At 42.8% G+C, this 12884-nt stretch overlaps 1 protein-coding gene across 8 annotated transcripts in view; it reads right to left on the bottom strand.

The window, feature by feature from the left end:
* Positions 1–2894: 2894 nt before the first annotated feature.
* Positions 2895–12884, bottom strand: part of KCTD20 (potassium channel tetramerization domain containing 20) — a 29357-nt gene continuing 19367 nt past the window's right edge. For all 8 annotated transcript variants that reach the window (XM_027127063.1, XM_027127069.1, XM_027127065.1 and 5 more), the window contains 5 exons: positions 11045–11147; positions 10561–10681; positions 9289–9486; positions 7798–7908; positions 2895–6460 (listed from right to left, as the gene is read on the bottom strand). In XM_027127063.1, coding sequence (XP_026982864.1) covers positions 6168–6460; positions 7798–7908; positions 9289–9486; positions 10561–10681; positions 11045–11147 — 826 coding nt within the window. In that variant the 3' untranslated portion in view covers positions 2895–6167. The remainder of the gene's footprint in view (positions 6461–7797; positions 7909–9288; positions 9487–10560; positions 10682–11044; positions 11148–12884) is intronic.

Raw genomic sequence — 12884 nt, 5'->3', positions numbered from 1 at the left:
TCTCTGGGTCAGGAAAAGGACCCTCAGGCAAAGAGGAAGGGGCAAAGACCAACCAGGGTGGGAACTGCAGGCAGAGGTTAGTTAAATGCAGCCTAACAATGTATCGTCGTTCAAGGCTCATGAGTTTCAAGAAACATGTCGGGAACCACTGGCTCAGTGTTGGTCCTATTCACAGCTAATTCTGTGTCCTGTCTCTTAGGAGAAGTTAGAAAATAATAGAACTTGAACTGTACTGCATACTAAAATGAAACTGAATGCTGATGTCATTCAGACTCCTTGATTCAGGAGTACATCAGAATTTTCTTCAGTACCTATTTAAGAATTTCAAAAGTGAGGGGAATCCTTTGGGATTAATGGTCAGGCTGTGAAATAGCAGATTGCTAATTTTAACGCTCATCTGTATAGTGTAGGAATCCTCTGCCACTGATTGCTACTACTGTTCTCTGAATCATTTCCTTGGAAAGCATATTTCCTGGATCACCTTCTCCTGTTACTGTCTCCTGGGCCTCTGTGTGTAACCCAAACGGTGTTTTGAATTGAATGCAAAAGGATTCAGTGAATGGTATTTTCCTTTCCTAGTTAGCAACCATTTCCCTGGAATGATCTGTCAAAACCAACACTGACTTAAAAACAAGCCTCCACGCTGCTCTTTAGGCGTATTTTCAGAGAAAAACATCTTGCCCACATAATACTTAAGCATTCATAAAATACAGAGCTCAATCCCAGGTACACTGGGGATGCAATAGGGAAGCCCACTGTGGTTCTGAACCACAGATCAGTTTGAGGAGAGAATTCCCAGCCACAAAGTTGGCTTAACAGAATTGCAGCATCAACTATAAAGTTATTAGTATGTTAGTGTTGCTGTAACAGTACTATTAAGCCAACCCTGAGTTGTTGGGAAGGTTGAGGAAGCTTCCCAGAGGTGTTAGTAAGTAGCAGTGATTTGGCAGAGGGGAAGGTGAGCAGCGCAGGATTTGGGAGGCTGGTAGGTATGGTCCCGTGCTGTGACAGAGGCGTGGAGCTATGAGTAAGTATTGCTTCCTGAAAAACACTCTCCAGTCACTTTCGTTACTTCATTTCCCTCTCACTTCAGTCTGGTTTCTTCCCCTTGTGTGAAACACATTAGTATTAATTATCCCATGTGCAAAACGTGCTAGTACTAATTTTAATAATCACTCCTCTGTTCACTGGCGTCCTAACTGCCACATCCACTGGCTTCTCTTCAGCCCTCATCTACCTGACCACCTGCTGCACTCACACTGTTGAGTTAAAACAAAAAACTCTGCTCCCATCTCTCTGACTTCCTTCTTGGTAGTTCCTCTGCCACTGCCCAAATGCTGGTGCTCCTCAGAGCAATGCCTTTGCCTTTTTTTCACTCGTGTGATCTCCCCCATACTGTGGCTTCAGCTGCCGTTTTTGTGGTGAGATCTGCAAAATGACCATCCTGCCTGGATCTCTCCCCAGAACTCTAGATCCCATGTAGCCGAGTGCCTATTAGAAATTGGCACCTGGAAGGCCTCTTACAGGTGCCAACTGTCCTTATGGAGCTCCTCTTGCCTCCACAGCCTTTTTTCTAGCTCATTCTACCTGCTGTCCAAGCCAGAAATTTCTTACATGATTCCCATCAGTAAACGTATATAATTCTGGGGCATGATTGTCCATCCTACCAGTGTCTTCATCATTCCTTGCTGAGTCCATTGTTGTGGTCTCTTAGCTGACCTTTGTCCCTGGTCCTTCCCCTTTCAAGTCTGTCGTCCTCTCTGCTGCCAAAGAAACTCTTAAATTTCAAGTCTGATCATGTTATTCTCCTGCATAAAATCCTTCAGGCTCCTGAGAGCTTATATAATGAGACCAAACACCTTTGTCTGAGGTACAAGGGCCCTTCCTTACTCTGGCCTATCTCTGCATTACTATCCTCCCCCTGCCCCCACCATCCTCTTCCCTGATGACAATAAGCAACTAGTTCACCTTTGCATCTTTGCTTATACAGTTGCGTTGGCCTGGAATACTTCCTTTTGGATTCATGAATCCAAAACGACTAGTATTTGTCTTTCACAGTTTGGTTCATGTGTCATGTATAGAACCCTCCTGTGAACTCTCCTCTAATTTTCATAGTAAAAACTGGCTACTCCATCCTAATGCGCTTCCTGAGTGACCTGGACTATTTATGGATCTGTCTTTGTGCAATTATAAGAGCCCTCTGAAGGGAGGAACTGTGTCCTAGTCAGCATGTCCCTGTGACCAAGCAGCACTTGGCACTGAACATACTCAACGGGCCATGCCCTCAGAGCATGTTCTTAACCTCTGTGCTGACAAAGGCAGGCCTGCCAGGGAGGCCCTGGCTGGCTTCAGCACCCCTTCAAGTTGTCAGTGTCACCAGTAAGCTGCTCAGGCCAAGTGTGCTGAGGGGAGCTCAGGAGGCACCTGACTAGAAGAGGGCCGAACCAGCAGAGGATGAGCAAGATGCCCCAAAGCAGTGTTTCCCAGGGACCTGCCTGGACCCTGCCCTACCTTCTTAAGCTGCCTTTCATGCCTGCCATGCTTCTTCACTTGCTTGAAACCAAAAGTAGAACACAGAAGTTTGTGAGTCATCTTACCTTTCAAATTTACATTTGGTTTTGTGGGGTACTACTTGGTTGGATTTGAGGGTTCAAGGGGTCTTGAATGCAAGTTAACCAGAAACTCAAAAGAGAGCAGACCATTATGGCTCTGGAACCTGTGAATTATAAGAAATAGCAGGGTGGGAAAAGCACATACAGGCTCCAGGCCAGCTGCGCCCCCGCCGGCTGCTGTAGGAAAGAGCCTCTCCTGGGCAGTCCACGTGCTGCTATTCTCCGTCCCTTTTAATATCTTGAGTTCCAATATTATTTTCTGCTAAAAAACAACAACATGGACACAAATGATAACATTTTATTATAGAAAAAGCATCCCAAATATAGGATTTCGTAAACACTGGTAGGTGAACAAGTGCAACTTTAAATACAAAGTAAAGAGGCAAAACCTACAAGCATTTTGCCTTTAAGAGAAAATGTAATGTTCTCTTGCAGAGGTGATCCCACCCAGAGCACGGATGTGGCTCCATCTCCCATAAAGGTATCAGGTTTGCTTTCTGAACTATGCCCAGTTTAACAATTTCAAAATGATGGCAAGAAGTGGCATTGAATAAATCACTGATTCTTAACTTTCTATTGACTGTTACTCGATAAAGGCTCCCATCACTCTTTGACAATTTAAAGCCTCTGCTCTGATTGTTTTTACTTAACAGAAGGACCTGCTGGAACACTATCCATCCTTTCTGGGCTTATGCCACAGTATTTTCATAGACCTGTATACCTTAGGTATCACACGGAATTTAGTTATTAATACTGGCTACTGCATATCATGCAATAAATCCAGCTACTTTCTAGCTTCCTTACCTTTTTTTTTACTGTCATTCTTTTAATACCTTTTCTCCACTTTGGAGAAACCATTAAGTAATCTCATCAGACACATTTTAACACTGTCTCCTTGCCTGCTCCCAATTCCTTAATGGCAAATATTTCCTAATCAACAATACATGATTTGATGCAGACACAAACTCAGATCCTAAACCTCAAATTCAGGTTTATCTTGGCCTGCTGAGATACCTACCTCTGAATAAGACAGTCTGGGTAAAAACATTTTCTTATGAAAATGTTTCTGTATAAACAGCCTGGCTTACTTATTTAGGCACTTAGGAAAAAACCACCAAACCTGAGTTTCACCTTTTTAATTAGAAATACCTGTTGCCCAGCTGGCCAGTAACTGACTCTGAAGGGAATGACTGCAACCCAGCTCTTGTTCCTGCGAGAACTGCGAGGTCCTGTCGCCACGGGATGTCCTGGCCCTGGGAACAGAGCTGCTGTGGCTGAAAGGAGCCACCAAATTACAGTGATGCTGCGCTCCAGGCTGGAAGGGCGTGGAGTACAGAAGAAATGTCCTCTCCGCCAGAGGGAACCTGTGGGCCCAGTTTTTCCCTCCGTCACCACCACGTGGCAACACTGGCAGATTTACCTCCACAGATCTCCAGCTCACTCGAACCCTAAGGGTTGGGGCTGAAAGCACGTTAACCCAATTTTGGGGGAAAAAAAGACCTGGTTTTTGAAAGCCGGAGGAAATTAATCATTTACGTAGAACAAAGTGTTAAGTACATGCCACACTTTCATACCTAGCTTTTTACCTAAGCAATGACTAATAAGTTTTAGAGTGTTAGCTGAGACATGTCTACCCTTAAATGTTATATTAAGCTATAAAACAGAAATTATACATACTTATTATAGTCTACACAAAAGTTAAATTTCCTTTGTGGTAGCATGGAAGTCAACCACAAAGCGTAAAGGAAGCACCATTAAACAATTATCCTGGCTGGTCGTGGGTATGAATGTAGTACCAGTAAGGTCAAAGCCAAACCTGACCTCAAACAGCCAATTCTTTTCACAGGAATAAAACTACCCCTGGCTACAAAATAACGTTAACCCTAAACATTAACCCTGGCTATCAGCCTTACAAATGGATGCCAATGATAATCAGAATAACTCTGTAGCTGGGGGATGGCTCGGTTTAACCCCTTACTACTGATTTTTCTGAATAAGGAACACAGCATTGATGTCCCCTGTGACACTGGCCCTGGTCACACACTCTTGTTCTTCAAGCCTGGAAAGAGTAGCTGTCAACACCCAATCTGACTTCACCTTTGGAGAATTCTGACTAGGGAGGTCATAAAATGGCATCAAGTAGCTTGCCCTATAGTATCTTGTGGAAATGGAATTTAAGAAAACCAGTCCTGTTCTTAGAGAACTTGAAGGAAACTATGTGTCTCTTTGTACATGCTCAGGGTAGGTGATTGGAAGGCCAACCTCTACCATAAAATGGGAAAGATCTCAAGACACATCTGACTCTAGAATCTAAATTTAGCTCTACTGTTAACAGCCATGGAGACATCAGGGGAGGTGGTTACAGTACCCAGAGGAGTGATCTGGGTCGTCACACACCATGTACTGTTAACCCAGAGCTGACAGATCAATCAAAATGACCAGGCCTAAGTTCCCTTCAACTCATTCTTCCTTTGGAGATGACATTAGTATGGTTTTTTTACCCAGTGTGAGCAGCTGATAGGCTATTTCAAAAATTAAAATATCCTGATACCTAAAAACATTCCATAGTATGAAAAGAATATACAACGAAAATCCCTGCACTGAGACAAAGTCTAGGCAGGTGACGTTTTCCCACCCAGATTCACCCCCAGTCCTACCCACCGAGCTCTTACTAGTCTTTCTACTGAGAAACTGAGCACTTCTGAGAAATCATTGCCTTCATCTTGAAAGGCTTTTAAGCCATATCTAAGGTCTCCTAGCCACACCTACAGCATGCTGGCCTAGGGTGAAGACCTATGGCTTCACACCAGATTCCAAGCCAGGATAATCAAAGTGTGAATTTCACTCCAAATGAATAATCAATTTGTTTAGGGTCAAAAACCTTGAAGCTAAAAAGGTTTCATAAACATTGTCATACATTATCCTGTCAAAGAATCTGTGAAGTTTTGGATTGTTCATTGCAATAATAAAAAAAAAAACTGAACTGAAGCTCCTAAGAATTTCCTTTGGACATTTTGAATGAGAGCCTATTTCTTCCCAGATGCAACCTGGGCACAGAGGCCACCAGGATGGTATCTCCACTAACCTCTAATGGGCATCCAATTAGTGCCTGCTTGTAGAAGATAGAGATTGTCTCCTTCTAAGTTTGGTCCCTTTGCTGCTAAGTAATTTGCCTAGTATAAAACCAAATAAAACAAACAAAAGCCAAGAACAGAGTGTAAAGGATGAGAACTGCTTTGCTGAATATGAGGCAACAGGAGTCTTGACCTCCTTTCCTGCTTTTGCAGTTATGCAAAGACTCGGTGAACAGCACCAGACCCAAAATTTTCAAGTTACCAGGGCTGCTGCAAAGCTGGTAGCTTAATACCAGTGAGTCCTTTTTAATCTCCTGCCGGAGGCACAGACTTACTGAAAAGGACACACATTAATTATGGTGGAAAAGGAAAGGAGGGGGGAGAAGCATGTCTCCTACTTAGTGTGAGACAAACCATGGGGAGGATTGGCTATGGGCATCCCAGTCAGAGAAAAGGCCGGCAGAGGGGCCCACAGCTGCCCCTAATCCTGAAAGTCGTTAGAAGCCATCTGAGAAAGTGGGGCATTTAGCCGGTCAAGTTCATCCACTTGAGGTGGGTGGTGCATTAATATCTCTTGGTCCTCCAAGACATCTTCTCCAGCAGCTACCAGGTTAGTGAGGGATTTGCTTCGAACACACTGGAAATCCACATGGCGACTCTTTCCTTCTTCTTTTTCCCATGACATCTGGATAAAGGGGCGCTGCACGTAATTATAGATCACTTCAGACCGGCCACCAGGTCTCCTCTTAATTTTTTCTTTACAGGTAGGATAACCTGAAATGGGAAAAAAGCCATCATGACCCCAGCAAATTGCTCACTCTGGTTTCCATACTTCCTTCTTCCTAACCACATGAATTTCCTCCCAAATCCCAAGACTATGTGAAAACTACAGGGAAGTGACCACGTTCTCTGAGGCCCAGCCACCTACATGCTTGCTTCTCTCCTGCTCAGGTTAGTAGGTCTTGTCCTTAGAAGGGAAGTAACAAAAATTTTATCCCTTCTAATGGAAGGGGGAGAAGCCTCCTACTAATTTCAGAAGTCTTTATTTTACTGGCTTCAATACTATAGAACAAAAATCCTACTGGGGCATGGTTACTCTAGTCCTCTAATTCTATTGCTTAGAGGGCAACCTGTATGAGAAGTAGTTAAGGAAATGCAAAATGTTTAAGCCTAAAGAAAAAACTGGGATGCTGCCTAAAATATCTGAAAGTCAGTTACAGGGATATGGGAGAAATCTTATGCAGAGTATATATCTTCACAGGCTAGAACTGGAAGGACGACAGAAGAGGGAGGAGGTTATCTATTATATATGTGGAAGAATATTCTCGTGATAGGACAGTTTGATGGGCTGCTGTGGGAAATGGAGTGATCCCTGTCACTCTGTCCCTGTGGTTTCCAAAGAGACAAAGGAGGACACAGTAGAAAGAGGTTTAATACATGATCTCAAAAATCTCTTCCAACGTTAAGTTCCAACTTAAGCTGGATACAATGACGGGTTCTGTGAGCAATATTAAGACAGCTAGAGTAGCAAAACACAAGAGTCAAAGACCCATGGAGGGGAGACCAGAATGGCTTCAGCACTCTCCGGGAATCAGTCTCCAATACCCTTCCACGGAGACCACAGGCTGGGAGCCATTGCTCAAATCATTTAAAGCAGTTTTGTCAGTATATCCAGACACTCCCCAAAGGTAGTAGTGGAATAAAATGAGTCTCCAAGTTACAGTTTTCAGAAGGACCCTTCCAGATCGCAGAAAGATCCTCACCAAGACTGTTGGCTAAACGGCTTGCCCTCCCACTTGGTGAGCCCACGAGCTCTGCTACATTTACCCGCCCAGTGCCTAGTCCTCACTGCTCTTTATCCTGAGGCAGTAAACTGGAACTTATTCCTACAGCTGCTTTAAAGCATTTTCAACTGGAAATAAAATGACAAGGAAATGTAAGGGCAAACTAAAACAAAAATAGGAATCTTCAAACTTGGGTAGGAATGTAGTTTCCATGTGTGTCTATTCTCTAGGCCCTTGGAAGCCAGGTTCTAAGGACAAAAGCTGTGGCCACAGATCCAACCTACTCCATGAGCCATGCAAGCTGAATATTGACTGGGATGTTCTTACCTTCAATTCCAATGCGAATGTTTTTCAGGCCCCGTTCCTTTAACACTGTTTTAGCGACATCCCGATTCTCAATATATTTGAAAAATCTATAGAGCTTAGAGCTATAAAGAACTGGGGGAAAAAAAAATCTGGGGTTAGTCACGGAGTGAATACCTCTGTAAGAGGAAGGAGATGAGCTAACATATTCAGACTAATGACCTGAGCCCTGATGCCAAAAAATCCATATGGATCACAGATTAAATGTTAAATAATAAATCAACCTTAAGAAAGAAACCATACAAGAAATTTTTATAGTCTCAGGGTAGGAAAGACCTTTCTGGATATGACATAAAACCTAGAAGTCATAAAAGAAAAACTGATACACTTGATTACATAAAAAAAAAATCTCTGCTTATCCAAAAACACCAAACAAAACTAAGAAGACAACCAACTGGGAAAAATATTTGCAACTCATATTACAAAGGGCTAATTTCCTTGTCTATAAAGACAGTGGTCACAAATAGATAGATTTTACAGATCATTAAGGAAAAGACTAACAATCCAATTTTGTAATGGGCAAAAGGCATGATTACAGTTAACAGAAAAGGAAATGAAAATGACTCTTAAAAAGATGTTCAATCTCATTCATGAAGTGAGATGCAAATTAAAACTCAAGTGAGATGCTGTTTTTCACCTATCAGAGTGGCAAGGATAAGTTCAGTGAAACTCTGTCTTGGTGAGCATATGGAAAACAAACCCATCATATATTGTCTTGTGAGTATAAACTGGCTCAACCTTTATGAAAGAGAATTTGGCAAATTTTATCAAAATCATAAAAGCACAAAGCTTTTGATACAGAAATTTCATTTCTAGGAATATTATTCTGTAGAGATATACATGTGTGAAAGACTTTGTTTAAAAAGATATTCACTGCAGCAGCATTTATAATTTATAGCTTAAATGGTCATCAAAAGGGCTGGTTAAATCAATTATAGCACAATCATGCAATGGAATACTATTCAGCCATAAAAAAGATTGTGGAAGCTTTTAATGTAAGATATGATATAGAACAGTCTCTAAAATACGGTATCATTTAGGAAAAGAACATGCAATTGCTTATGTATGTGCACTGAATAAATCTGAAAGAATATAAAAGAAACTGAGGAGGAAAACTGGGTAGATGAGGCGGGGTGGGAATAAGACTTTTCCTTTTGTATTTTCTGAATTTTGAATTACTACCAATCAAAAGGATTTAAAGTGAAACAAATGGAGAGAAGAATGACACCACCACTTAATGTGCTGCCGCAGTACTGACACAGTACCAGACACCAGCGGTAGGCATGGGAAGTGTAACGATGTTCCCTGTGCTCCCCAGCAGGGAAGACCCTCATCCAGGTGAGTGTGCTCATCACCAGCTCAACAGCGACAGTCACACTGGTTCTAGGATTTAGCTGCCACTCTGGGCAGCACATTTCTTGCTGGAAACAAGTACATCATGCAAGGGGCTCCTACTCTGGGAATACTCCTCCCCCATGGGTGGGGGGTGGTCTTCGTCCCAGTCCACAGAATCCTCGTCCGTCAGCACGACGATGTGGCATTCTCGCTCCCCTTTCTTGGCACAGCCCACCATGATGGGCAGGATCAGCTCTTCGAGGTAGTGATCAAACTGCTTGTGAGCACCGTCGTTAGACAGTTCATGCAGTAAAGCACCTGGGAGACAAAAGGCAAGTGAACATCCTCTCTGCTCAAATGCAGGTAATTACTGGAGTGAAGAGACTACGAGGTAACAGCTGTTATCATTGATAAGGTCCAGAGAAGTGGCCCATTTAAAGGCAGGGTATGTCTCCTACTCCAAGGCTATTATGTTAGATACTTTTCACATTCTACCAATCTCCTCCTGTTTAATAAACCCTGAGCATTCTGATCAACTGTGGTTTTCTTGACATGCAATGTCAGAACATAAACATTAATTCTACAAGAGACAGAACCATCATTTGGGGATGACTCTTTATAGTACCTCTTCTGAAGATGCTCTGGACTGCAACTTCATAGAGTACCACAGAAGAGGAATGATATCAAGTTTGGCGACACCAAGGGACTCGCTCTAAGTGTGTACTAGACTCAGTAGAGACACCACACATCTAGAGAACTTCATGGAATATGCAGGGAAATGTACCATGAACTTCAAAGAATTTTAAAATCATTTCAGGAAGCCTAGGTAATGATAAGTGCATGGAGTTTATATTCAGACAATCAGTTCTAATCCCAGCTTTAATGTTTAGAGCTTTGAACAAGCTAATTTCTCCATCTTCTCATTTGGTAAGTGAGATTATCACCTATCTTTCACGGGTTAATTGTGAAACTTATGCAAGTTTACATATATAAAGCACTTAAACACTAAGTTAATAATAATGATAAACTGTAAGAAGAACCCAGCCGATTTATGTTGTGTGACTTTATTAGTGAACCTTCCCTCATATCTGAGGATCAGTATCCTTATTTGTTAAAGAGTTGGGACACCAAGGTCCCAAGAGGGGAAGCAATTAGCTTGGTGACTCACGGGGTCAAGCTAGACTTAGAACCCACTACATGTTCTCTTGTTTACTCCACTTCTCACAGAGCTTTGAAACAAGACAGGGAATGGTTAGTACCACGTCTCTGCCTCTACAGATGATTTTCAACCCACACTTGAAACGCTTTCTGTTTAGTAATAAAAAATGTCAATTCCAAGCACACTCAAAGTTCAGCTGCTCAAACGCAGCTGGCAGCTTCTCCTGCACTTACTCAGATCTTGACATCGGATAGTGTTGAAGTCAAAGTTAATGCAGAGATAATCGCACGTATCTCTAAGGTCTGGGATAGAGATGCCATCAGGACAATTGATGATACCAGTTTTGTAATAATCCTATAAATAAATTAGAAGAAGAAATGTAGGCAAAGAACAACATGAAAAATTCCCTCTTCAACCCCCTACTCATTCCTGGTTCTATTAAAGTGGTGGGTTACTAGAACTATCACCAAGTTGGTGATTCATTAGATAGCAAAGTGGCTCCTGGCCATCTTGACATGTTTAATCACAACTTGATACCTGACTGAGCTCACACAAGCAAGAAGGACTTAAGAATTATAGAAACAGAAAATAAAGTGGGAAAGGCAATAACTAGAAATGAGAAACCCTAAAGTCAGAACACAGTCTGATGGAACTCTCAAGGCTTCTGACCATGCACGCCCCCAGGGAAGATGATGTAACAAGAAGGCCACTACACACCAGCACCGTTCGAAATACAGTTGCACTGATTCCTTCGGCAATCTCATACTCGCCCTTCTCATTGGGCCGTGTGAAGTTGTACTCTCTTCCTGGTCCAAACATCCTGAAAAATACCCAGGCAACAATGTTACCCGCTGCAGCAGGATTCTTCACAGATGAGACTTCTCCCTTCTTCACCTCATTCTGGAAGACTCCGTTCCACTCTTTCAGTGTAAGTTAAAAACACAGCACTAGGACTCAACCCCTATACGACACACTCAAGTCTTAGGAAACTCCCTTCAGATAGGAAAAGAGGGCAGCAATTGCTTTCAGTGTTTGAGTGCAAGAGGAACAAAGCAGCAAGCCCTCACAGTCCACCGTAGCGAGCTTCTGCGACAGCAAAGAAAGTAGAACAGCACCTGCAGAGGTGGCCCTTGGAAAGTGTCTAGAGGGTGTGACAGTCACCTCTCACGCCCTCCGCAGCGCCCAGGAACCTGCCCACGCACCGGCAGCTCAGGAAGACAGCGTCTCCTCCTCCTCACCCATCAGCATGTACCTATCCAGCACACCATCCTTGATATTTCTGAGTTTTGCTTTTCAATATCTAATCTGATAGATGAATCTGTATTAGTAGGTGCAGATGTTACCGCTTTCCCTTTCCTGGTAGATTTTAATGGCGTAACTCTGGGGAAAATGCCGTTCTTCAATCCAAGGAGTAACTAATGACGGGAATTTCAGGTCAAGTAGAAAAGGAGGGTAGGTATTAGGATCATCAGCAATTTGACATATTTCAGAGAGGCAGGCCTGCTCTGGGCATGAATTCAGAGCTCATGAGGGCACAGGGAGGAAGTCTTGCTTTTATATTCATCTTTTCCCATCCTTCCTCTCTCTCTCAGATCCCCTCCAGTAAAACTGACCCCATGACTTCTACTACTCCTGCTGCACATCTGTGTAGGAGCTGTGGAAGGAGAAGCCAGGACAGGCAGGTGCTGGTATCTTCAGCTGGCCCACTGGGGACTCACTGCCTTTTCCTTCCTTAACCTGTTGGGAAGCCCTGCTGTCCAACTGTTCGAAACTGTTATCCTCCACCCTGAACTGGCTGTTTTCCAAGGTCTGAAAAAGACTCACATGCTTTCCAAATCACTACACCATACGTAAGAAATCCATTTAGATAACAGTAGTCTTCAAAGGATTTTGACATTTTTCTGGAATGTTCCGGTTGAAGTGTAGCTGAGACAGCTATGAATCAAAATAGTAACATGCCATAAATATAATCCCCCCTTAGAGTCATTCATCCAGTAGTGGCACGGATCTGCATTAATCCACTCTCAGCTTCTTAGTTTGTCCCCCTTGTGACCAGTGGCCCACATCTGTAAGCTCACTGGCTAGGCTTATGAATACTCTACGTAGCCACAGGACAGAACAAACCTAAGAAACTCAGAATTCATGACCTCGGCTGACTCAGCTGATGAACCATGTAGATAAAGGGGTCTATTACCCAGAAAATGCTTGCTTTTCTTTTCTTGAGCACCACTTTTGGAGGCAACCTACTTCAGACAGACAGCCTACCCTGAGGAATGCCTTTCTGGAAGGGCCTGGGGGGAAATGGTGGCGATACCAAGACTGAGGACATGAAGTCAAGTCTGATATAGGGCCAATTTAGAAAATGTTTTAATGTTCTATCTTAATTCAGATGTTTAAGAAATATATACGTTTGGCTCTGGTTAAAAATGGTTCATCATGAAATTGTATGTATATGTTTAAGTACACACATATTTGAACAGCTAGATTCCACTTAACCTAAAATTCAGCAAGTTAGTGTGGTCCATTCTGATTTCTAATTCAGTTCAAATTAGTTCAA

The sequence above is a fragment of the Aethalodelphis obliquidens genome, unplaced genomic scaffold (genome assembly GCF_003676395.1).
Source record: "Aethalodelphis obliquidens isolate GAN/ISIS:26980383/991018 unplaced genomic scaffold, ASM367639v1 scaffold31, whole genome shotgun sequence".
NCBI lineage: Eukaryota > Metazoa > Chordata > Mammalia > Artiodactyla > Delphinidae > Aethalodelphis > Aethalodelphis obliquidens.
This window is presented reverse-complemented; position numbering and strand designations above follow the sequence as displayed.